Source organism: Bufo bufo, chromosome 5 (genome assembly GCF_905171765.1).
Source record: "Bufo bufo chromosome 5, aBufBuf1.1, whole genome shotgun sequence".
Classification (NCBI taxonomy): domain Eukaryota; kingdom Metazoa; phylum Chordata; class Amphibia; order Anura; family Bufonidae; genus Bufo; species Bufo bufo.
This window is the reverse complement of record NC_053393.1, coordinates 511,965,576-511,992,200: the sequence shown is the minus strand read 5'-3', so window position 1 is coordinate 511,992,200 and position 26,625 is coordinate 511,965,576. Positions and strand designations below refer to the sequence as shown.

At 42.2% G+C, this 26,625-nt stretch overlaps 2 protein-coding genes across 3 annotated transcripts; both read left to right on the top strand.

Annotated features, from left to right (window-relative positions):
* Positions 1-465: 465 nt before the first annotated feature.
* Positions 466-14,600, top strand: COMMD3 (COMM domain containing 3). The gene is made up of 8 exons (XM_040434431.1): positions 466-657; positions 12,526-12,637; positions 12,735-12,798; positions 12,905-12,939; positions 13,047-13,107; positions 13,231-13,287; positions 13,372-13,431; positions 14,276-14,600. Exons 1-8 carry the CDS (start codon positions 519-521, stop codon positions 14,333-14,335), a joined length of 588 nt encoding a protein of 195 aa, XP_040290365.1. The 5' UTR covers positions 466-518; the 3' UTR covers positions 14,336-14,600.
* Positions 14,601-18,681: 4,081 nt separating this feature from the next.
* On the top strand, positions 18,682-26,351 carry BMI1 (BMI1 proto-oncogene, polycomb ring finger). Of its 2 annotated transcripts, none has more exons than XM_040434429.1 (10): positions 18,682-19,132; positions 22,753-22,890; positions 23,096-23,192; positions 23,337-23,392; positions 23,475-23,525; positions 23,710-23,818; positions 23,903-23,948; positions 24,104-24,205; positions 24,307-24,387; positions 24,476-26,351. In XM_040434429.1, exons 2-10 carry the CDS (start codon positions 22,779-22,781, stop codon positions 24,806-24,808), a joined length of 987 nt encoding a protein of 328 aa, XP_040290363.1. In that variant the 5' UTR covers positions 18,682-19,132; positions 22,753-22,778; the 3' UTR covers positions 24,809-26,351. The 2 variants fall into 2 exon arrangements, with proteins under 2 accessions (XP_040290363.1, XP_040290364.1); XM_040434430.1 differs by having other exon boundaries at positions 24,107-24,205; positions 24,476-24,808.
* The last annotated feature ends 274 nt before the right edge of the window (positions 26,352-26,625 follow it).

Genomic DNA, 26,625 nt, shown 5'->3' with positions numbered 1-26,625 from the left:
GTGCATTCCGTTTCTGCATGTCCTTTCCGCAAAAATATAGAACATGTCCTCTTCTATTAGGGGCCAGCTGTTCCATTCCGCAAAATACGGAATGCACACGGACTTCGTCCATTTTTTGCGGACCACAAAATACACACGGTTGTGTGCATAAGCCCTTAGTGTTGAGTGAACTTGTGGTTTCAAGCTCGGCGTACAAGGTTCAGGTTATCTAATAATTCTGTTACAGATTCCGCTACCACGGACCTAGCGGAATCCATAATCCATCATCTAGATGCATGTAAAAGAACAGAAGCAGCCTTGCTCTCATTTTGATTATTCTCCCCCTACTATGCACATCAGGGATCTGCAACCTGTGGCTCTCCAACTTAACTGTTAATCCACTACTCTCAGGAGGTGCCGATGATGAGAGTTGTAGTGGCAGGGCTCCTAGCACAATAACCCTGTGACTACAAGCAGGCTGAGAGCCGCTGTCAGCTGGTCTGGTCACGTGGTGCGGGGTGGAAGGTCGCTCGATCACAATGGAGCTGTCGGAAGACTCGCTGAGGGGATTGCATCGTTTAGCGGATCCGGCCCAGTTTAGCCTCAAAGCTTTCGGTGCTGTCCTCCGGGCGGCCTTCCAGAGCCTGAGCCCGGACCAGGCCGCACATCCTGCCTTAGGTAAGGGAGAGTGGGGGCAGGGACCCCGCCTGCTGCCGCCGCCGCCTTTGTGCCCGCTGTGAGCGGTACGGGCAGAGCCTGGCACCGGGCAGCCGCAGTGTGCCGCTCCTCGCCTTACTGCAAGCTTTTGTTCTTGGTCTTCTTGGTGCTGGGCGGCATTTCCCTGGCAGACGCCCGAGGAGGAAGGGAGGGGGTGCTGGGTGACAGGCCGGCCTAGTAGCAGCTGGAGGGACACACCGCCCTGGAGTAGAATGGAGGGGATCGCAGGGCAGGAGCTGGGGGCACTCGTCTATAGACCTCCTGGATTGTAACTGTCCGAGAGAAAGTAACCCCGTTGCCCCTAGCGACCACTTCTTTTTTTTTTTTAGAATGCGGTTTATAAATAGAGGCTGATGCTGATTGGCTGCTGCCCGCGGTCACTAGATACAAAGTAACGACTGTGAATGACAAGCGATGGGTTATCACAAGGCGACCACAGGTGTCTGATATCAGGGTGTATGGCAGTTTGGGCTCACACCCCATAATTCCCAGCCTCACCATTGTCCCCATCCGGAGTGTGACAAACTGTAAGGACCTAACACAGTGTATCAGGCCGGAGTCCAGACGCTGGATACATGTGTAGTCCACTTTTACCTCTCTTAGGAGTTTTCAGCCTCTTGGTGTGATTAATGAGACTCCCATTCACTCACAAGAGATCTTGAAAACAGTGAGAAATCAAAACAAAGTATAAAAAGTGATATAAATATTACTACATATTCTGTATAAAATCCGGGATGTGCCTTATTCAGTGGATGAGGCCTTTGCAGAGAACAAAAGGATAATTTTTCATTCCCATAGCTGTGCCCCGGGGCAGAAATACAGGGTGTACAGGGTGTTATCAGGATCTATTCACACAGGGCATTACATCTGATGGGAATGTTTGAAGAATCCTGATATATATTTAAAGGGAACCCGTCAGCATGTTATAGAGCAGGAGGAGCTGAGCAGATTGATATATCGTTTTATGGGAAAACGTTTAGTGAACATTGTAATTTTTTGCATTTAAATTCCTGCTTATATCAGTGATTGACAGCTCTCTCTGTATAGACAGAAAGGAAAGTCTGTCGATCGCTGATAGAACCGCCTCCTGGACTCCAAAGCACAAAATGAGCAGGAATTTAAATGCAAAAAATTACAACTAAGGCTACATGCACACGAACGTTGTTTGTTTCCGTGTCCGTTCCTTTTTTTTTTTTTTTTTTGCGGCTAGGATGCTGACCCATTCATTTCAATGGGTCCACAAAAAGTGCGGACAGCACTCCGTGTGCTATCAGCATCAGTATGTCCGTTGCGTAGCCCCGCAAAAAAAATAGAACATGTCCTATTCTTGTCTGTTTTAGGCATTGTTACAATGGATCCGCAAAAAACGGATGGCATCCGTTTGTTTGTTTTTTGCGGATCCGCAATTTGCGGACTGCAAAACACATACGGTCGTGTGCATGTAGCCTAGTACTGTATCTTTTCCCATAAAACTATATATCAGTCTGCTCAGCTCCCCCTGCTCTATAACATGCTGCCTGCAGCTCAGACAACATGTTCAATGTGACAGGTTCCCTTTTAAAGGGTGCCTATCACCAGTTTTGTGACAGATACCATAAGCAAATCAATTGGTCACTTACTGGAAGTGTCATTTTGCTAAAATCTGTATTGAACGGCTCCATAACAAGCTGAGCGCTGGAGTCTGCTCAGTACAGAGCAAGCTCTAGGACAGGAATCAGCCACCTTGGGCACTCCATCTGCTGTGAAGCTACAACTCCCAGCATGCACAGTTACTCCACTGTTCTTGTAACTCCCATAAAAGTGAATAGAGGATTCTGGGAGTTGTAGTTTTAGAGCAGCTGAAGTGCTGGAGGTTGCCGATCCCTGCTCTATGGAGTCCCCATATTCATGAGCTCCCGGCTCTCCCCGCCTCTGACTTCCTTCCTAAGGCCAGTTTCAGACAACCGGGTTCACTGCATGAAACACCCTCCGTTTCGGAGCATAAATTCCCAATGCTGTGTGTCTCTGCCCGACGTCATCTGTAATGATTTATACTGACATAATGCCAGTATAAATCATTAGAGTCCAGGTCTGGCAGAGACACACAGCATTACAAATCCTTATAATGCTGTGCAGTCTGGTCAATGGAGCATAGTTCATATGGGAATTCATGCTCCCACATGGAGTGAACACACTTGTCTGAAACGGGCCTTAGTAAGAAAGATGTTGATCAGAGATGAGGAGAGCCGGGAGCTCGTGAATATGAGGCCTTCCTGGCGTGTGCTCTGTGTCATGCTGGGACTGTCCAATACAGGTTTTAGGAAACCGTCTGGGTCATTTCTAGAGAGCGACTCAGCATTCAGGATATTTGTCACCAGTATATGCTGCCCTCAGGGCTATTCCCTTTAAGGCAACTTTCACACCGTCAGTATTTGGCCAGTATTTTGCACCCGTATTTGTAAGCCAAAACCATAAGAGGAATCTACACAGAAAAAGTATAATGGCTTGTTCACACGACCGTGTGCAGCCCGTGCTGTGGACCGCCATCTGCGGTCCGCAATGCACGTGCACCAACCGTGGGCCAGCCGCATGTGGATCGCGGACCCATTCACTTAAATGGGTCCACGATCCGTCCGTTCCGCAAAAAGATAGAGCAAGTTTTTGCAGTGCAGAGGAATGGAACCCCAGGAAGCACTCCGTAGTGTTCCGTTCCGGGCTTCCATTCCGCACCGTTCCCCATCTCTGGATTTGCGGACCCATTGAAGTGAATGGGTCCACATCCGTGATGCGGAATGCACACGGAACAGTGCCCGTGTATTACAGATCCGCAAATGCGGTCCGCAATAAGGCAATGGGCAACACACAGAAGTTCAGGTTTGGGATCGGTGTTCTGTAGATTGTATTATTTCCCCTTATAACATGGTTATAAGGGAAAATAATAGCATTCTGAATACAGAATGCATAGTACAATAGGGCTGGAGGGGTTAAAAAAAAAATAATAATAATTTAAATCACCTTAATCCACTTGATCGCGGAGCCGGCATCTCCTTCTGTCTTCATCTTTGCTGTGTGGAGCAACAGGACCTGTGGTGACGTCGCTCCGGTCATCACATGGTCCATCACATGATCCATCACATGATCTTTTACCAGACAGAAGGAGATGCCCCTCCAGCGCTATTTTACTATGCATTCTGTATTCAGAATGCTATTATTTTCCCTTATAACCATGTTATAAGGGAAAATAATAATGATCGGGTCTCCATCCCGATCATCTCCTAGCAACCGTGCGTGAAAATCGCACCGCATCCGCACTTGCTTGCGGATGCTTGCGATTTTCACGCAACCCCATTCACTTCTATGGGGCCTGCGTTGCGTGAAAAAACGCAGAATATAGAGCATGCTGCGATTTTCACGCAACGCACAAGTGATGCATGAAAATCACCGCTCATGTGCACAGCCCCATAGAAATGAATGGGTCGGTATTCAGTGCGGGTGCAATGCGTTCAACTCACGCATCGCATCCGCGCGGAATACTCGCCCGTGTGAAAGGGGCCTAAGGGTAAGGCTAAGGTTTCTGAGGCAGTTTTGGAAGCCAAAACCATTTGTGAATTCAAAAAAAAGTAGAAGTAGCATTTGTCCTGTAGACTTTCTCTCCTTTTATGATCCCTCCTGATTTTGGCTTCAAAAACTGCAGAGAAAAACCTGACTGGGTGGCCGTACCCTAATGGAAATACTGATGCAAAATACTGACAAAATACTGACCGTGTGAAAATTATGCTCCTACCAGTTAATTTGCATATTTTTTCTCATTCAGCATTGCCTGAAAATGAGTCCCCATACCACTGTCCCTTCAATAAGAAACAGTACCCACTCTGTAATTATATGCCTGTAAAGTTGCATATGTCTACCAGTGATTCGCTTTGAAAGGACGCAGTATGCTTTTTTTCTGCTTACCATAGTGCCCAAAAGTGTTGTTACATGCTGTTCTCCACTAGAACTCTCCTCCCGTTACCCTTTTAGAAGCCAGACAAAATATCCCGCCATTGTATTAAATTTTAAGGACGGCTTTTAATGCTTTTTGACCTCTTTTTGTGCAGTAGAGGAAGGTTCAGAGCTGTCATGCAACAGAGTTGCTGGGTGTAGGCGAAACCAGAATAGGCTCTTATTGAGACAAATATTATATTATCATTGCATATTTTTTTAATTTTGCAAATAGAGCAGGTAAGAGTATGTTCACACATAGCGGATTCTTTCGGAAATTTCTGCTACTGAGTTTCTTTGTTCCATGCATCTGGAATGAGGTGATTTCTGCAGGATGTGTGACTGATTTTTACAGACCACCTTCATATATAGGGAACAGATTTCCTTTGAAGAAATTTCTGCAATTTGAAATTGCCATGTGTAAACATAACCATACATGAATGAAATAAAAAAAAAAACTTAGAATATAATAAACTATAAAAGAAAAAATTGTGTAGCATTAGATCCAATGTATGTTACGGTATATATTGAAATAAACATGCAAGGTGCAAGTGTTAATTCCATTTTAGGCTTCTCTATCTTTTTAATAAATGAGTTTGAATTTGAGAAACAGGAACAACAGTATGAAACCAGGTACAATGACTGGCAGGGCTGCCCGAGCCTGATACCTGCTACAGCACCTTTTCTTAATATACAAATGAGGTTTAAGGTCTGTCGAGGTTGGGCCCAAGCCACTACGTGGACCCCAGCGACTCTGCTCAGTGGACCCTAGTATCTATGCTTTGTCAGCCGCTCCCCCCCTCCAGGGAAATGCTATATATATCAAAAGCATGCGCAGCAATTATGCCATTCTGTGGATACCCCATTGTCTCCTACAAGGCTGCTGCGGAAGCCTGAGCTGACATTGGAGCAGCACTATCGTCAGCCGTTGGGAATCTGCGCCGTATATTCGACATCATACAATAATAACGGATCAGCACCAACATGAGCCAACCAGGAATTTAAGAAATTCTCTATCAGTTACTTCCAATGACCACAGCTATTACATGTGGTCACTGATACACAAACATGAGAATTTATCTTAAGGGAAATTTTTGAAGTCCATTTTGCATTGTCATTTTTTTGTGTCAAATTTATCAAATCTCACATGTTTGCCACATTTTTAAATACGTGTAGAGTTTTTGTTATCCCCACCTGCTGGAGTGACACTGTGACATTTGTGTGACTTTTTAATTCTGACCTACACCTCATTAACATAGCTAACCATGAACACTTTAAAAAATGGTGTAAGATCACAAAAAGAAGCATATCTTTGTAAATACAAGGACACAGCCCTGTGTGTTCTTTCAAAGCCTAAATTCTGGAGTGTAAGGCTTCATAATGACACCCCCCCCCCCCCCCCGCCCATGGTCTTTAAAGGTATTGTTTTAAATACAATATTCATAGAACATTTTGGGGCTCTTTTTCATTTCGGCAGTACTATACCATTAAATATTAAATACAAAATATTGTCCTTCTGTAGCAATCAGCACAAGGAGATAAATCTCCTACATAGAGATTTACTGCTATTGTAAGAAGATTGTGTTATCTGTTAATATAATAGTAAATTGTAGACTTTGGATGACAGTACGACAGCTCTATTGTACTTATAATAAGCCTAGCTAAAGATGCCCACAAAAGAGCATGGCACTTATCAGTGTAATGTATGAAGCTCTAAGGCTCGCTTCACATATATTAGTTGTGAAGGGACCCTAGTTGAGTCACTGATTCCCCTTCTCTCTCTCTCTCTGGTTGCAGTGATGGCCTGACTGAGAAAGTCAAGCAAGCGGAGGCTGTCCAAACAAAGAGGAAGTTAAAAAGCCAGAACAGGAAGTTGAATACATGGAGTGACTTAAAAAAATTATATCTAGAAAACCATCCAACAATTTTATTTAAAAAAACAAACAAACAAAAAACATATGCTATTCACAGACTGTTAATATGCAGGGGGGGGGGGGGGACATTGATGGGTAGTGTCCCATTAATTACTAGAAAGAAAAAGATATCAGACAATGCTGAATGGGGAGTCTAAGAAGTAAATTAACTACATCAAGGGTCTGGGTATTTGGGAGAACTTTGAAAACTGTCTTTGCTCTCTATAGCACAGTTTTTATTTTATATTCTTCTGTTGAAAAATGAAAGCCATGTTGTGATTTGTTGACCTGTCGGAGCAGATGTACTAAGACTGGTGTTTCATACTAGTTATTAAGGCTACTTTCCGTTCAGGGCTCTCACAAGCGGTCCAAAACGGATCAGTTTTGCCCTAATGCATTCTGAATGGAAAAGGATCCGCTCAGAATTCATCAGTTTGCCTCCGTTCCGTCTCCATTCCGCTTGCAGCGTTTTGGTGTCCGTCTGACGTAACTGAGCCAAACGGATCCGTCCTGGCACACAATGTAAGTCAATGGGGATGGATCCGTTTTCACTGACACAATATGGCACAGTAGAAAACGGATCCGTCCCCTATTGACTTTCAGTGGTGTTCAAGACGGATCCGTTTTGGGTATGTTAAAGATAATACAAATTGATCCGTTCTGAACGGATGCATGCGGTTGTATTATCTGAACGGATGCGTTTGTGCAGATCCATGACAGAGAAAAAAAGTAGCCTAAGGTGTTAATACATATTGGATGGGTCGATGTTTTTATATGTTTATTTCTAGCAGAAGGGACAACGTTTTAAAGGCATGTTTCAGCAAGGCATAAGAGAAGAGATACTCTTTCCCCTGCCACTGCTTTTCTGACACTACCCAGTTTCCCGCTGCTGTCCACTTCCGGCTCCTGTCTCAACCAACAAGAGATGCTGAGGGGACATTTTGAGGCATGTCCTGCATGTGGAGACGAGAGCCAGAAGTAGAGGGCAGCAGTAGGAGGTAAGTGGAAGTCAGTATAGAATTGGACTTGGTAGTTAGATTTGGAATTTCACTGGTTGCTATGGACAACTGTTACACTTTTACCTTGCACTAGCTTTGATTTTAAAATATATATATTATATATATATATATATATATATATATATGACGAAAAGCGGACAGCACTCCAGATATCAGCTCATACAAGAGCTTGAGAAAGGCTCTTGTATGAGCTGAAACGTTGCCATCCACATGGGTGATTAAACACCACTGCTTTTTTACCTGGAGTGCTGTCCTTTTTTCGTCATTGTTCATCTGGGGTAAGCAGCTACATCCCTGGACCTAGCACCCATATTGCTTGTCTCCAGTGCCGCCATTATTTTCTCTTTGATATTTTCTCATATATATATATATATATATATATATATATATATATATATATATACGGATAGAACCAGTACCAGCAAAGTGTATGAGAGTAAACAAATCTTATGTATAGCTTGCTTTTTTCTTCGGAGTGGAAATTAAACTTCTGTGCAGATATTGAAATCCAGAATATGTCAACTGTTTGTGCTATTTATATTTTTGTGCAGATATAACCCTTTGAAGTGGCAAAACTGCATCAGAACGACAACAAAAAACATGCAAAAATCAGAATTTTCTGTTTCTAAATCTGCACCTGTGTGCAGGTAGCTTAAGGCCAGGGTCACAAGTGACGGATTAGCCGCGAATTGCTTTTCCAGATTTGCTGCTTTCGAGCAGCTTTGTATGACACAAGCAAAGTGGATGAGAATTTTTGAATTATCATCCACACGTTTTGTAAAAGAAATTTAAATAAAAATAGGCAGCAGAAAAGGTGCAGCTAAGCATATTTGAAATCCGCAACATGTCAATTTATACAACGGATTTCACCCTTTGCAATGGAGCGGGTGAAATCTCCTGGCTTTTCCACAGCAAAAACTGCATGTAATACATACAGTTTTGTTGCATTTTTGTGCAGAAACAAACCAAAAACCCCTGCAGATTTTTTCCCCCTGGATTTTTAGTCACATCTGAATGCAGCATTAGATTATACTGAAAATCACCTCAATTCATCTGACTACACTGCATGGATTTCTGCAAACCTCATTCAGATGCAAGGGAAAGTTGCTGAAATAAGTGCAACACATTTGCTGTGTGTGAATCTACCCTAATAATGTACTTTCTTTATACTATTCCTCCAAAACTGAAAGACTTACTGGACCTTTGGACAGTTTTGTCCTTATTTTAAAAATGAAGAATCCTTGGTCTTTATGGTGAATCCTACTATAAATTCTGGAACTGGGGGCTGGGTGTCTACTTTGTAAAGTAAAATAATGTTGTTTATAATAATTACTAGAAAACTAAAGAGAAAGTAGCTGCTGTAATAACTTCACCATGTCTGGGATTATCTGCTTCAATATACCAAGACCTTACTATCATTACTGGAACAGGGGCTTGAGAAACTGTTACATATCAGTGAGCCCATTAACCAGAATGATTAATATCTTACTAAAACAATCAATTAAATAAACATAATAAAAATACGTTTTTAACCGTTTCATTTTTGTTTGCTGGGTTATTGTGTTTGGAGACAACAGGCAATAATTAATAATGTCTTGTAATGTGGCTATGAGCTGGAACTTTATTTCTATATTTGTCAGTTATTGGATTTCTGACGATCTCTCTGACTTCTCATTCTTTGAGTTACTTTGTATCTGAGAGTGGCCATTGTGCATTACAATTTACCTTGATGATAATCTAATCCCAGCTAACTAATAAAGTTTACCATTTATGTGCACGAGGTTACAGACTGAAATTAATTTAAAAATGTCGTTTTAAGGGCATATTGTGCTTGGTAAGGCTACATGCACACGACCGTATGTGTTTTGCAGTCCGCAATTTACGGTTCCGCAAAAATAAAAAAAACGGATGACATCCGTATGCCATTGTTTGTTTTTTGCGGATCCATTGTAACAATGCCTAAAACGGACAAGAATAGGACATGTTCTACTTTTTTTACGGAGCTATGGAACGGACATTTTTTGCGGACCCATTAAAATGAATAGGTCTGCATCCAAACGGAACGGACACGGAAACAAACAACGTTCGTGTGCATGTAGCCTAAGGGCTCGTTCACATGAACGTTTTGCGTTCCGTATATGGGCCGTTTCTTTAGTTCCATATACAGAACCATTCATTTCAATGGTTAAAACGGAATGTACTCCGTATGCATTCCGTTTCCGTTCTTCCGCTCCATTCAAAAATAGAACATGTCCTGTTATTGCCCGCAAATCACGTTCCGTGGCTCCATTTAAGTCAATGGGTCTGCAAAAAAAATAGAACACCTACGGAATGTACTCCGTATGTCTTCCGTATCTGTTCAGTTTTTGAGGAACCATCTATTGAAAATTTGATGCCCAGCCCAATTTTTCCTATGTAATTACTGTATATGGCATACAGAAAAACGGAATGGAACTGGAAACACTACTGAAACAAAAAAAAAATGAAAAATTGATCCGTTAAAAATGGCCCGCAAAACCCTGAAAAAGCCATACGGTTGTGTGAATGAGCCTTAAGGCAGTGATAAATCTGGCCTGGAAAGAATTATACATTGCACAAGCAAATATACATTCTGAAAGGTTCCAAGTTTTTGTATTTAATCATGTACATGAAACATATGCCAGTATTTAAAGAGATGTACATTAAAGGAAACTGGTCCATTTTACTGCAATAAGAATGTTAATGTTATTCTCACTTCATATAAACCACTACTGAGTACTGTGCATAGAATAAGGAAAACCCCAGCCCATCCACCTTCACAGTTTTATTGTGCTTAGATTTTTCTCTTTTATTATACAGAAACTTTATATAATGAATCCTATTGAAGAAAGACAAACCTAAATAATGGACATGATTAAGAGCAAATGGTCATGGGGTTTCCATAGAGTGAAAAGCAACCTTTACAGCTTTATCATTTAATTCCTATGGCTGTGAACCACAATCATGAGGGCAATCTATCTATATCATACCTCTCATATTTATCTATGTATAGCTACATCATATTTATGTATATATATCATATAGATCTATATCACATCTATGTATATATCTATATAATCTCATTATATATATATATATATTTAATTATCTATATATATCATATCTATCTAATACCTATCTGTATCATATCTATTATCTATCTCTTTTCTATCTAATATATATTATATATATATCATCTATCTGTATGGTATTTATCTGTTTCATATCTAACTATGATGTATCTAAAGCCATATCAACCAATGTATAGTGTCCCAATGGGGTTTATTTCAAAGTTGTAGCCTATTATTCTTAGGATTATCATCATTATTTACTGAAGTGTATGTCACTAATATATTTGCTGTTTTATAGTTTGTCTCATCTCCAGCTACCTAAGTTAGTTCCCTGTGTATAGGTTGGGGTTTTGTGCTGTCCTGATAGCTTTCTTACATGTAATTAGTTGTGCTTCTGGGTTTTTTGGCTGCCCCCACCTTGTGTATCTTCATTTCTTTCCTGGCCCTGTCTTGTGTACTGAGATGCTGCTTCTCTTGTTTGGTTCCTGAATATAACAACATGCTGGAACCCATTTGTGCCCCCACTATGGCGGTTTTGGTTAGTTACAGCTAGTGAGGACTGTCCTACATAACACATTTATCTCCACACTCATGATGTATGATATACATAGACCAAGTCTCATGTTAAAGAGAATGTGCATGTGTGTGTTCTATCTGGGGAGAATACTGCCTATATAAATGTAGGTGAGCCTAGTCTGGTCAGATGGACATTGTGTGGCTGGCCTGTCTGCTCCGGTGGAAATGGACACAACGTTGCTGTTCAGTCATCTGATCAATACTATACAGGGTGGTCATAACGTGATATGGTTTTGTTTGCTGAAGCTGTACAGTCACACAATGGTATTAGCTAGGAAATATCACTGCCAGTTAATGTACAGTGGACATTATTGGGGTTATTAGAACTGGCTTAGTTACTCATAGCAACCAATTAGATATAATTTTTGGCAGCTCCTTTGGAAAATGAAAGGTGGAATCTGGTTGCTATGGGCAAGTAAACCAGTTCTACTGTGCACCAGTTTGATAAATGACGGGGGTTGTGCGTGTTTACAAATCTTTTTTTTTAATTGTATATAAATACATGAAAATACATAGACAGTTTATGAATAGTAATAAGCATAGACGTGTGGCATTTACATGCAGCCTGCTGTTGGGGGTCCTGGTTTTGACTTGAGATCCGGGGGGAATGGGGGAGAGATAGAATAGTTGTGGGGGCTGCAGAGCCGGGCGTTCTCCCTCCTGTGTGTGCTGGCCTTGCGGTAAATGGCCTCTCATTAGCGCTGACACTGGAGGAAACTGCTCATTTGCTAGCACCAGATAACACATCATCACAACTGTATGCAACTGACCCTGCACCGGGATCCCCTGTCCCCTTATAGGTTTCAGTTTATTTATTAGGATTAAATCAACCATTTATGATAGATCCGTTTATTTATTGTGATTTTATGATAGTTCAGTGGCCATGTAACCTTCCTAATCTATCTATCTATCTATTTATCCCATATATATCTATCTCCTATCTATCTATCTATCTCCTATCTATCTATCTATCTATCTATCTATCTATCTATCCCATATCTATCTATCTCCTATCTATCTATCCCATATCTATCTATCTCCTATCTATCTATCCCATATCTATCTATCTCCTATCTATCTATCTATCCCATATCTATATATCTCCTATCTATCTATCCCATATATATCTATCTCCTATCTATCCCATATCTATCTATCTATCTATCTATCTATCTATCTATCTATCTATCTATCTATCTCCTATCTATCTCTGCTGTCTGTTGATGCTGATCCTGTGACCTCAGTAATCACTGTATGTTTCTGTTGATCTAGATGACACAGTGTTTCAGCACATCCCCCCGTGTCACATAAAATGGTGTCAGGCTGCAGCCACTACCTGTGTACTTGAAGCAGTAAGGAACAATGTAGACAGAGCGGCTCTCAGGTACCTGCCCTTATCTATAGCCTGCACCTACAGAGATCTGGAGGGTAAAGAAGCTGCTTTCATTCTGGGTGTCCTCTCATTGCTCCTCTTCCCACAGCACATTCCTGGAGGACTGCAGATTCGATAGAGAGAGGACGGAGCATTTCTGGACAGAATACCAGGTTCACATATTGGGCTCTTGTATTCATTCTTTATGTTCTAAGTATTTTCGGTCTGTTTTCTATATATCTAGTGTATTGGTTTTAATCCGTCTCTGCTATATTCCAGAAACACAGAGAGACTCTGGAAATTCTTCTAGAAAAGTGAGTGGTTTCTATGTACAGAACAAGCTTTAGGGATCGGTTAGCTTTATATATAAGCTTTACTTTTCACATGTACGATTTTAACCAGTGAATATTTGCTTACCCAGCATAGGCAGAGCCCCTCCACGTGTATCAGATGTGTCCTGGCGTCTTGCCTATGAAATAAAGGTGACTGTATTATGTGGAAACACGCACACTACATATATACTATATATATATATATATATATATATATATATATATATATATATATATATATATATATATATAGCTAATTGTTTTCTTCTACAGACCAATCAATTGTACAAAACCTACAGACCTTCCTACTTGGTGAAATTCAATTTAGAGGTAAACATATATTGAATCTTATATTGGTTTTATATCATAGCTGGTTCTCACATTATTTCTTAAACCTAGTTCTTTGCTTTGTAGTCCCCGGATACAAGCCAGGCCCAGGACATTAGTTTTAATTGCTCAATGGAGCAACTACAGGTATATCTGAATTTCTTTATGTATATTTCCAGTACGATTATTGTGATAATACATTCAGTAGCACCCACCCTAACTAAAATAAAAATTATTGATAACTATAGTAATATATTTCTATATTTGGTGGGTTTTATACTTCAGTACACTTGATGAGATCCCTTAAATACCAGGTTATGCAGTTTGTCTAGGAATGCGATGTCTTTATCAAGCAATGTACAGCAGCCTGTCTACAGATGAGAGAACATATCTCTGTCTTTGATTACATTACCTGTCATTATATGCCAATGTGGCTGGACTACATCGTTTTCTGTAACTCTCTCTTTGGGCTTTTCATATTATGAGTTTATTATTTTTTATTATTATTATAATATAACCTTGGTTTCCTGCATAATATGTATCATTTATTATCTGTATGATTGTTCCTAAGAGTCAGCTGCGACATTGTGGGAACGTATCATTCCATAGTGAGAAGAAACCCACTTCATTCTTCAGGCCTTTTTTTTCAGCCAAAGCCAGGAGTAGATCCTCCAACCATAAGGATATATAAATATAAAAAGATAGTGAGATAGAGAGAGGTAGATATATATATATATATTAGATAGATAGTGAGAAATGAGGTAGATATATATGAGATAGATAGATAATTAGATAGATCGATAGATATTACATAGACAGATAATACTTCTCTCTTTGGAGTCGGCTCCTGTGCTTGTTTTACAAACCCCAGCACTGTCCTGCATGCCCCAGCCATGGTAGCAGACAAATGTGTGTTGCCAGTGACTATATATATATATACACACACACAGTTAGTCTCTGTATATAACGCCATGTTTTACTGTATTTGTAGGATTTAGTGGGGAAACTTAAAGACGCAGCTAAAGCTTTGGAAAGGACATCCCAGATGTGACAACACAATTCCCTGTGTCCACAGAAGAAATCATTATGTTTACCCAGAGACATTTTTTGATTCCACGATGTTACAGTGCGATTTCATGACTTACTGCATGGACTTTTTTTTTCAGATTTCACATCTTTAATACTAATTGTATATCTACTGCCTACCATTATTTTGCCAATGACAGTTTCAGGACCTGGCCAACCCCCTCCCCGAATGCATTTACCGTGCCCATATTTTGTATGTCACTTGTCAGCACGAAATAAATATTATGATGAAAGCAGATTTGTGTGGTTAATTTATGTGTCGTGTGTCCAGTTGTTAGTGTATCAATGGTGCCATATAAATCAGCTACCAAACCTCTGGTAGTGTTCTTCAGATCCATGTGGAAGATAGGGTAATGGTGCACAGTCCTTATGCAGAGCACTATGAAGAGACTAGAAACTCCATGGTAAAATATATATGTATCGTTTGTGTTTTTGTTACATTTTCTTGCCTGATAAAATGTTGCCAGCACAGCCTCACCTAAAGAGTACTGTATAGGGAAATAATGCAATGAGGGGAACACTGAATATACTACAATTCAACACAAACCCATCCCATTCCGTGCAGTAAATATGCAGGATTCATACTTAAAAATAATAATATCCAGCACTGATGTATTAGCCTCCTACTATACTATGGGATGAACGCAAAATGAAAATATGAACTTTGCAATAGGATTATTTTTAGTACAGAGATGTAACCATTAAAGCTAAGTTCTGTCCTGAAATGTAAAACACGCTGATTCCTACAACTATGAGACTATGGAGTGAAGTCAGGAATCTCTGTAGCAGTGAGAGGAGCTCTGTAGCCGCTCTGCTCCCCCACTGCCGGCTGCACAATCCTGCCCTGTGCCCGGAACGGGCGGCGCCTTCTCCGGGGGGTCACAGACCACCAGCGACTACCGCAGGCAGAAGGGGCGGGAGACCCCAGCACTGTGCGCTTACAGATCTGGGATCCAGTAGAAGAATGTCCTCGCTGCTGGTGCATAAATCCTCTGTGCTGTCACAGAATCAGATAACTAGGTGAACATTTGGAAAGGGACTGCAGATATGACTGATGGATTTGTCAAAAATATACATTCCATCTATCACCCCTATATAAAGATAATTAAAGAAACCACTAAATGGTGACGATAGATCTGTATCCTCTGGACACAGGCATACAGCTCCCTGTACACTGCTCTCTTCCATCCCTACATAACATGGTATATATCTTCTTTACATACTAAAACCATTATCTCCGTATAATACAGAAACGCTGTACACATATACACGGCAGTGCTCATCGCCGTACACATATACACTGCAGTGCTCATCGCCGTACACATATACACGGTAGTGCTCATCGCCGTACACATATACACGGCAGTGCTCATCGCCGTACACACACTGCAGTGCTCATCGCCGTACACATATACACTGCAGTGCTCATCGCCGTACACATATACACGGTAGTGCTCATCGCCGTACACATATACACGGCAGTGCTCATCGCCGTACACATATACACGGCAGTGCTCATCGCCGTACACATATACACGGCAGTGCTCATCGCTGTACACATATACACGGCAGTGCTCATCGCCGTACACATATACACGGCAGTGCTCATCGCCGTACACATATACACGGCAGTGCTCATCGCCGTACACATACAGTACACGACTCTGCTCATCGCGGCATACATATTCACAGCTGTCCTCAAATGTCACATCATCTCGTTCTGACATGTCTGTGGGACAAAATTGCTTTCCGGTGATATCGCGACAACTGCAACAAGTCACGCAGCTCTATAAATGAACGACTCTCCTGCTGTAAGTCTATGGTTACATTTAGACTAGCTGTGCGGTTTATACCTGCTCCTCTCACTTTGGATGATCAGTCACGATAGCTTTAGTGACTAGCAGTGGTCAATCTATCTAGTCAGCTATAGCAGTGGTTAATCTATCTAGTCAGCTATAGCAGTGGTTAATCTATCTAGTCAGCTATAGCAGTGGTTAATCCATCTAGTCAGCTATAGCAGTGGTTAATCTACCTAGTTACTTCTAGCAGTGGTTAATCTACCTAGTTACTTCTAGCAGTGGTTAATCCATCTAGTCAGTTCTAGCAGTGGTTAATCTATCTAGTTACTTCTAGCAGTGGTTAATCCATCTAGTCAGTTCTAGCAGTGGTTAATCTATCTAGTCAGCTATAGCAGTGGTTAATCCATCTAGTCAGTTCTAGCAGTGGTTAATCCATCTAGTCAGCTATAGCAGTGGTTAATCTATCTAGTTACTTCTAGCAGTGGTTAATCTATCTAGTTACTTCTAGCAGTGGTTAATCTATCTAGTCAGTTCTAGCAGTGGTTAATCTATCTAGTCAGCTATAGCAGTGGTTAATCTACCTAGTTACTTCTAGCAGTGGTTAATCAATCTAGTTACTTCTAGCAGTGGTTAATCCATCTAGTCAGTTCTAGCAGTGGTTAATCTATCTAGTCAGCTCCCTGCAGTTATCTAGTTGCCCTCTCTGTATACAGGTATAGCTGTATCCCGCCCTGGTTACTACACGGTTTATACCTTTGCCCCCTCCTTTATATACAGTAATCCGCGGCTGTAAATATACGTCTGCTTATTACCCTGCATTATATCTTCTTATTACACTCTGGCTATCCCTGGTATACAGCCGGCACACTGGCGGTATATCGGAGTGGTTAGTGCACTGTGTGTATATATACATGTATAGGATATATATATATATGTATGATCTCTGTATATCTAGTAGAGGGGGACTACACCTCCACACCTCTGGTCAGTACACTTCAGGTATCCCCCCTCTAGTCAGTCAGGACCCTGTGGTCACTGTACAGCTGGCTCTTCTACCTGTATACAGGGGTGTACGGAGGTTACATACACTGTAGTCATATATAGTAATACATGCTTGTATCTGTACAGTACACTGCACGTACCGTCCACCTCTATTATTCTACATGTAACTATACCTATACTCCCGGTTACTAGACGGTGGGTATTTTCATTACTTATTTGGTTAGCAAAGTAAAATTCTATCTGCACACTGGTTACATACAGTACTCACCTCCCTGGTACCTACCTACCAGGCTGTACACTGTAGGTATATATCCACCAGTAAGTACCCCGCACTTTCTGTGTATATGTCTGCTTTGTCGTCTAGCAATTGCACTGCTGTCATATAGGTAAATCCAGTAGTGATTGCAACCCTTATGTATGTAATAATCGCTGGTGATATCGTCGCCCGTGGATCTACCCCTGGTCTCGACATATCGCTGGACTCCACTGGTTATGCTGCTAATATACCCCCCTCCTAAAGACATCACTAGACGTATACCTCCGACGGTATATACCTAGAGCTTCCTTTATTACATATAGAGCGCTATGCTGAACACTGCATGTCGTGACTATAAACCATACTTGTGCACTGAGCAGTCTATCACGACAGCGACGGCTGAACACGGCACTGTTCTTTGTCTACATCTAGATCTACTTCATTAATTTCTTGTAACTTCGGTTCTGTGGCACGGAAATCTATAGATTTTTTTTGCAATTTTAAAGAATTAATCAACTGAACATTTCTCGTCACATCCAGATGAATTCCTGGGAGATATATAGATGGATAGATCGTCCCTGGTCCTCTCTGGAGCATGGACTGTGCCCCATCCCGTGTACACTGCTGCTTCTTAGTGATCCTTCATGGCGGTAACTTGTCTCCACAGTAACACAGACATGAGATAAATTAAACTATATATGATAGATAGATAATAGATAGATAGATAGATAGATAGATAGATAGATAGATAGATAGATAGATAGATAGATAGATTAGAGAGATAAATAGATAGATAGATATGACATAGATAGATAGATAGATAGATAGATAGATAGATAGATAGATAGATAGATAATAGATAGATAGATAGATAGATATGAGAGATAGATAGATAGATAGATAGATAGATAGATAGATAGATAGATAGATAATAGATAGATAGATATGAGAGATAGATAGATAGATAGATAGATAGATATATAGATAGATAGATAGACAGACAGATCCATAGATAGATTCTTTAGCTGATCAGGAATGAGAAATTAAACAATCGCAGCCTGGCACTGGTCTCTGCTGTTCTGATGTAGGTGTGTACAGGAGCTGAGCCCGCAGACAGGAGTGTGCACAGTGTGTGAGAAGAGTGCACACACAGCAGTAGTGAGCGTGTAGACGATGTGAGTGTGCACAGTGTGTACTCTAATTCCCAGGCCGCCCTTAAGGAATGAGACCACGTGACGTTGCGGGGCGGGCGGACTCTGAGCCATTTTGGGGACGGTGTCAGTTTGCAGTGTGAGGCTCCAGCGAGCGGAGTGTCCTGGCACTGAGGCAGCCAGAGAGTGCGGGGATCGGGGCTCTGTGCTGGGGGAGAAGAAGAGTTGCAGGGCCAGGCAGTGCAGGACGAGGAGCGGGAGCACTGCGCACAGGACAAAGCGCTGAACATGGTGTAATCTGCCCGGATCCGGCGGCAGCGCTTGCACGGCTGCAAAGCACAGGAAGCCGGCGAGGTATCGGGGGACCTCCCACTCTCGGTTTGGCTTTGGCTGGAGAAAGGGGGGGATGAACGCAGTCCCTGCACTGACAGCGTCTGCAGATCAGCTCAAGATGGCCGCCCCTGGGCTGCTGCTCATCCGCTGAGCGCCCCCCCGGACACCGCATTGTCCCCGGACCCCCCAGCAACAGTAGCCACCCCAAAGAGAAGCTCACGGTAAGTGCACGGTGCGCCCTGGGCGCCCTCCGTGGTGGGGGGTTGGTATCTGTGGTGGTGGCGGGGGGAGAGTGGGTGTTTGTCTGGTTGTACGTAAATAAAGAGGAGGGGGAGTGATGGGGGTGGGGTGTGAATGTTGGAATTCGGTAAAGGGGGTTTATACAGGTAGTAGGGGGGGAGCAGGGGGTATTTGAGGGGTGGGCAGAGGGGAACACGTGAGAGCAGAGGTGCCATCTTCTGATTGCTCATGTGCTGCCCAATCTGAGTCGTGGTGTTTTCTCTCCTAACCCCTGTATATAGACATGCCCCTTCTCCTCCCACCCCTTACAATCCATGTCATACTTTTCACTCTGCCACCCTTGGAGGTTCTGTGTACCCTCACAATGTTCTCATCTGGAGATGTCCACAGCTGGCATGGCCCGGGTATAAGGAGGAGGACCAGCGTGCAAAATTGTGGATCTTCCATTTGTGGGAACAGGTTGCAGTTGGCAGCATGGTCTAACACTCCTCTCTACTGTGTGTGTGTGTGTGTGTGTGTATAGTGTGTGTGTGTGTGTGTGTGTGTATAGTGTGTGTGTGTGTGTATAGTGTGTGTGTGTGTATTGGCATGTTGGGGAATTCTGAGATGACATGGAGATGCATGTCCCACTCGTGCCCTGCTTGGTGTCAAGCCCTGAGCTGGTGACAGTAAATCACTATTGGCAGGGGAGCTATGCTGGCCTTCCCTGGGTTATTACCACGATGGTATAGAAAACCCGTGGGACTCAAAGAGTTTGGGTTCAAGTAGAAACTCAAAAGTACAAACAGTTCACTTTGTGTCTTGATTTCATGTTGCCCACCCTGTGACAGAAGACCCCGAGCTCCCCGTATTGATGACCCTACATAAGACAGTATTTGCATTGTACCAGGAGTATTTGTCGGGTGCTGCTGGGCTCTTTTATAAATTCTAGAACTTTTCTACCATTGGAAATGGCCATGTGGACTTTAGAGGAATGGTTTCAGATAGTACTGGTGGCAGTAACTGTACTGGCGGTGTGTACCAAGGATACCGACTACACAACTTTCTGCACTTTAACCCTTTGTGTGTGTGGTTTTGTTCTTCAACTGCTTCTGCCAAGCACTTCTGTTGACCATAAACAGGCCTCTGGCAACATTCATTACTGTAACATGCAGAATGTGGCTCTCAGGCTGTCATTGATGTGTACATGCCTGACCACCTTGTGGGTTCAGCATTTAGAAGCTGGACATGACACCTAATGGAGATGTCAGTGTGAGATAAACAGCAGTGTCCCCCAAAAAACTGGTTATTAGTGCGTGCATTTAGATGATCAGATCAACACACTAGTCCCTTTGTTAAAATAGGAACGTTTCTAACCTGTAGAGTTACTTCTGATAAAAGCCTGGAGATAAATGAGCAGATCGGGAATGAGGTGAGACACCGAACGATTTTTGCATCTGAAAGTGGTGGTGTTGGTGAAGAAGTTGTATTGCTTTACTAGCATGCTGTCACCTCTCTGCAGAAGACACTAACATTAGATGCCCCCCCACTGAATACATTGGTGAAGGCTGCAGACTTTTATTGAATTCACCGGTCCTCATTCACACATATGACCGGTTGCGATGTCATATACCTTTCTTCATTGATCTTCCAAGTGTGCATAATAAGATCTGACATTGGGGACCAGGCATCGGGATTTTTTTTTAAAGATATACCTGCAAAGGTTTGACCCATAGATAATTGAGCCCGGCCGAAAATTGAAATCATACCTTTCTACTTCATTTCCCTGGGAAGGTTGTTTGGCAGAAGTCTGTGGCACTTCATCATCAGGCTGAGAAATAAAAAGCCCTTCAGCCATGGCACTGTGTGTGTGAAAGCAGCATGTGCTTGGATATCACTGATTGCTCAGGTGACTTGGGGAGAACTGTCTGCCTGTCATAAAGGTGCGGGGGCCGGCGGCAGTTCTGCCGGACTTTGTATAGCACTTCCAAGGTTAGTGTCCCTTTAATAGGTGTCGGACTTCTTCTCCCCAGTCACTTGCTGAATTTACAAACCAGACTCTGTATTTTACAAGAGTCTACGAAGTTTTATTACAGAATTATGAAGGCTCTCTACCCCCCCTCGCGCTATAAATGAATGCAGCCCGACTCCCGACGATTGTGTCGCTATCAATACGTTCGATTAGAGGCAGATTTTCTCTTTCACCCACCCATTCCCTGTGATTTGCAGTAGATAGCCATTGTTTCAAATGTGCAAGGACGCGAACCATTTTTGGGTGATTTAGATGGTTTGGGTTATTAGTTTATAGCCATTTATCATTGTCATATATAAAAAGGCGCACATTTCTGAAGGATTATAAACAAGGCTGAGATTGGCAGTTCCCTTGGTGGTGGTGGGTTTTGTGTGGGACCCCCCATTTTCCTGCAGCCCCGGCTATGTGCAGGCTGGTGTGTGACCCGGCACTTGGTGTGATGTCTCGCCTTCCTTCCCTCCCTCTCGGCTCTTTGTCTCTTCCCTGTACAGCGCCGGGTGCCTCTCGGTTTCTCTGCTCTCTCTCCCTCTCTTTTCCTCCTGTCCAGCTCTCTTTCCTCCTCCTTCCACTCTTGTGTTCACCTCCCCCGCCTCTTGCACTTGAGATCGCGGCACAGTATTTGTTTTTCTAGATTCTCCCTATATTCCGAGAAGGGGAAGCCCTGCTTGCTGTTGGGAACCATCGGGTGGACACCCCTCTCCCCCCTTTACCAGTCTATTCCCCCTGGACATCTATCTGCATATTCTTTCCTTCCTATATGTACCGCTTGTCAAACCACAGTCGCTTTACCCTTAATGATTAAGTCCCTAGCTAATGTCTTAAGAAACAATACTTGTCTATAATTGATTCCTTCCATCGATAACCAGCTGGTTCTTGCATCTAGTACCATAAACTGGTTTCACACGTGGATCTATTATTTCCTCGGGGTTACCATTACCAGTTTGCACCCTGTATATGCATGTTCACCATTCGTTGCGCAAAGGGGTTAATTGGTGCCCATAGCCGCTCAGGTTAATGCCTCCCCCAGCACCTCCTGTAACCACTGCTGGGTTTCCTCCCCATCTCCAGGCGGTGGCAGGATGCCAAGTGTAAGTGTATGTTGCTATAGTAACGGGAGGATTGCAGCCTGGGCACCAGCGCACGGCAATGTGCTTCTTTCATCAATAAAACCAGTCTGTCTTCCTGGTTGGCAGCTACAGACCCCTGCTTCCTTCACCCTTCATATAAGCCCATGTTAGTTTGGGGTGCCCCATCTTCTCCTGCCACTCTTATATTACATTTTGGGTATATAAGACCGGGAGTTCCTCATCTTAGTCCAGCTGAGACAAGCCAACTGGTTTGTTCGGTTTTGCACCTATGGACATAAGAGTGAGCCCCGGTTTAGTTCACGATTTTATAATTTATTTATTTTTTTGCTTTATAATGCCCATCATATGCTTTTGTGAGTCTGTACTCCTTCATATACAAAACATGTCTTTCTCATTAGCGCAGCCCGTGCTCACAACATCGGCAGGAGGTTTGGGGACACTACTGCATAGATGTGTACATGGCTTTATTTGCCATCTGTGACTTATTGACTGTTTCTTTTAGAGAGAAAGTCCTCTTCTACTGTCACCATGCATCGGACGACCAGGATCAAAATCACCGAGCTCAACCCCCATCTGATGTGTGTCCTCTGTGGTGGATACTTCATAGATGCCACAACTATCATTGAGTGCCTCCATTCTTGTAAGTTGCTGCCATGTGCAACATATATATATATATATATATATATATATATATATATATATATATATATATATATATAATACTGGCAGAGTGTATTAAGATGCCGCTTGTATTTTCGGTACGAAATAGCGGTAAATATCGCTGAATGTGCAGAGGTCATGTTTCATAGACTTGCTCTTGACTTTCTTCATTTCATTATCCGCAGTCTGTAAAACCTGCATCGTGCGTTATCTGGAGACCAGCAAATATTGTCCTATCTGTGATGTCCAAGTGCACAAGACCAGACCTCTGCTGAATATCAGGTGGGTTATAGTACTTGGATTTGAGGTCTGGGGTCCCATTGTCAACCTAGCATTGAACTATCTTTATCATGTAAATAATCCAGCCATGGTGAGGAAGGGCTCTGTCCTGGCTGTGTGTATTTAGAGTGTTTTTCACTTTTCCAGGGCAGACAAAACCCTCCAAGATATCGTGTACAAGCTGGTGCCAGGACTGTTTAAGAGTAGGTATTAAATATCGATGTATTTTTGTCTTATTAATCCAAACATAAAGCAGCAGTGATTATAAGAGGGTGTCTCTTGCAGATGAAATGAAAAGAAGAAGAGACTTCTATGCAGACCATCCTTCTGCAGATGGTAAGGAGCCACCGATGACTTCCTGCACTGTACATATTCTGTTCACCCACGAAGTCTCTTGAATGCTTCTGATCTAGACTCAATTTATATTTGGAGCATACATTATTGCTGCTACCAAACACACTAATTTCCACTGAACCAGTCAAGCAATTGTTCAGCTATGGATGTTTTTTTTCTTCCCTAGTGACAAATGGCTCTAATGAAGACAGAGGAGAGGTGGCCGATGAGGACAAGAGGATCATAACAGACGATGAGATTATCAGTTTATCCATTGAGTTCTTTGATCAGAACAGGTGAGTCCAACTAAAATGCTCATAAAATATCCAAAGCACTAATATAAACGGCCTGATATAATCCTCATCTCGTCATCTTTATAGAATGGACCGGAAAGGAAATCGGGAGAAGGAAAAATCAAGAGAAGAGGTATTGTCCACATGCCTAATTCTCCAGGTCTTTCTAAAGTCCTGAAGACCAGCCCCTATACCTGTTTTCCTGGAATACTTTAGTAGGAAGGAGTGAGGCTAACACTCTGCAGCTGGTAATACCTATAGGTTATGCCTATCTGTACTTTCTCCTAGCAGGCTAATGACAAGAGGTACCTTCGCTGTCCTGCTGCCATGACTGTAATGCACCTAAGGAAATTTCTTAGAAGCAAAATGGACATACCTTGCACCTTCCAGGTATTCATTCTTCTTCTTGGGTTTTTCATTGTCTTCAGTTCTACAATACACAGAGATTAAAAGAGAACTTAAGTGACCGTGTCCTATTGTATTCCTTTTAGATCGATGTCATGTATGAAGAGGAACCCTTAAAAGACTATTACACATTAATGGATATTGCTTACATATACACCTGGAGAAGGGTAAGCATCTGAAGGATGTTTTTTTTTTTTTTTAAGGTGAGACTGTAAATACCAGTGCACAGTCCTGATCCCTGTTCTCTCTCCACAGAATGGGCCACTGCCTTTAAAGTACAGAGTGAGACCTACCTGTAAGAGGATGAAAATCGGCCACCCTACTGGAAGAGTGAATAACATTAGTGGAGATTTGGAAAGTGACTCTGGCAGTGACAAGGCAGGAAGCCCATCAGCTGGGGTTGCTTCCACTTCCTCCTGCTTCCCGAGCCCCAACACCCCAGTCCAGTCCCCACACCCACATTTCCCTCACATTTCCACAACCATGAATGGGACCAGCTCCATTCCTAACAGCAACCACCATAATCCTTTCGCCAACAGGGCAAGGAAAATGTCACTGAATGGAACAGCAGCCACTTCATCTGGGTGAAAAGAGGACCGAGGATACCAAAAGAGACAAGCACCCTGATCTATAAACCTGTTCATGCCATTACAAGCTTTGTAGATGCTAATACATGTCACTATGTCCAAATTGCTTAATTTTTTTGTGAAAACTTCAAAGTGGCAATTGCTGGACTTGGCAGTGTTTTTTTTTTTTTTTTTTTTTTTTTTTTTTTTTGTACCTGAAGATTTGATGGAGGAAAGGACGACTGTGTGTTTATTCATATTGGACTACTGGAGATATACAAGCTATAAATGGGGCTTGTTGGATATAATGGGCCTTTACCTATGTGGATATAACTTCAACTACACACTTATAATGAAAAGCCTTTTTCTCTTCAGTTGTGACCTGATGGGATTCATACATGGCTTCCTGACAAGTGTCAGATTTGTCCTCCTAGGAGCACTTGCTTGGACTAGTCTGGATTAAACGCCTAAATGTCCCGAGGATTACTGAAAGGCTTTGGATGTATTGTGATGAGGGCTCCTGCCTTGCACCCATTTATCGAGATTGTTGTGACCTTGGATATATCATTTCTGGATGGACAAATCAAACCACAATCTATCTTGTTTCAGTGGTGTTTGTGGGCTATTAGAGGGCACTGTCACCTACTCCAATCTAAGTGCTTTATCATCCTACCAAAAGGAAAATACATAGACTCCTTTTTTTATGTAGCCATTTCACTGTGAATAGTGAATAATGTCGTTAGCTTTCATGATTTTCTGCTCTCCATTTGGCATTACTGTACCTGTTTGCTACCGGAATAATAGGGTTACGTATTCATTCACCTGGCATCAAAGAGTTCACCTGTTCCTGCACAGAATCGATCAAAACCTTAGAAAAAAAAAAAACTTTTTTTTTTTTTTTTTTTACCTAAATCCTTTTGTCTAAAAAGCGGGTACAACCATATATTTTACTGACTTGTTTAAGTGATTCGCTTTTGTAAGAATCAGTTGGCATTATGCTGGTTGTAAAATGCCATATTGGTATATATGACATAACAGGAAGACAGTATTGTATGATATATTTATAAATACTATAAATGGAAATTTTGTGTTTTCATGCACTCAGAAATGATTGTTAAAATCCCCCCTATTACATATGGTTATCCTGGTGCCATCAGCTCCCTGTAGAGGATTTCTTTCTGCCTCTAAAACCATGCAATAATGGTACTGCATTTCTTCTTTGTATTACTTTTATTAATGAAAACTTTGGTGGAGAGAAGGTCTGGTGATTTTTACCGGTGGTAACCTGTCCAGTATATGAAGTGTTGCATCAAGGTGGAAGGGCAAGAAGAAAGCAGACGCTACCGCCCCTTTCCCCATGGTCACCCCTTTCACCTGCCTTATTACTTTTATTTTGTCTGTTCACGTTTTACTCTTTAGAAATGTTTTTATCTTTGTTCTGGGGGGGGGATGGGGACAGAAGAAAAACCCAAGTGGTTAATCATTTCATTGTCTCAAGTCTGCAGAAGAAGCACAAGTCTATTGCTTTGTCTTGCTTATAGTCATTAAATCAATACTTTTGCATACAACTTCTCTGTTTTTATTTTCTACTTCTGTACATGTGTATGCCGTAGAACAGGTATCAAGGTTGAAGTACTGGTATTCCCTATACATGTCGTTTCAAAAAACCTCAGCTGAAATGTGGCATTAGGATTTTTAAATCGGCCACATCCCCCTTTCCCAATATATCTGATCGGTGGAAGCTACAAGTGCAAGAGTGTGCCCAGCATTACTGTGGACTCCTACCCAGTCTAATTATCCCGACCAGTGAGCCGATTCTGTCGGTTATAACCGCACACA

Bases quoted from the DNA above. Each gene is read 5' to 3' on its own strand.
- BMI1 (XM_040434429.1), top strand. From the start codon at position 22,779: ATGCATCGGACGACCAGGATCAAAATCACCGAGCTCAACCCCCATCTG. The intron at 23,193-23,336 runs GTGGGTTATAGT...TCACTTTTCCAG, and splicing joins AGACCTCTGCTGAATATCAG to GGCAGACAAAACCCTCCAAG. The intron at 24,388-24,475 runs GTAAGCATCTGA...CTCTCTCCACAG, and splicing joins ACATATACACCTGGAGAAGG to AATGGGCCACTGCCTTTAAA.
- COMMD3 (XM_040434431.1), top strand. From the start codon at position 519: ATGGAGCTGTCGGAAGACTCGCTGAGGGGATTGCATCGTTTAGCGGAT. The intron at 12,940-13,046 runs GTGAGTGGTTTC...TTGCTTACCCAG, and splicing joins CTGGAAATTCTTCTAGAAAA to CATAGGCAGAGCCCCTCCAC. The intron at 13,288-13,371 runs GTAAACATATAT...TTTGCTTTGTAG, and splicing joins TGGTGAAATTCAATTTAGAG to TCCCCGGATACAAGCCAGGC.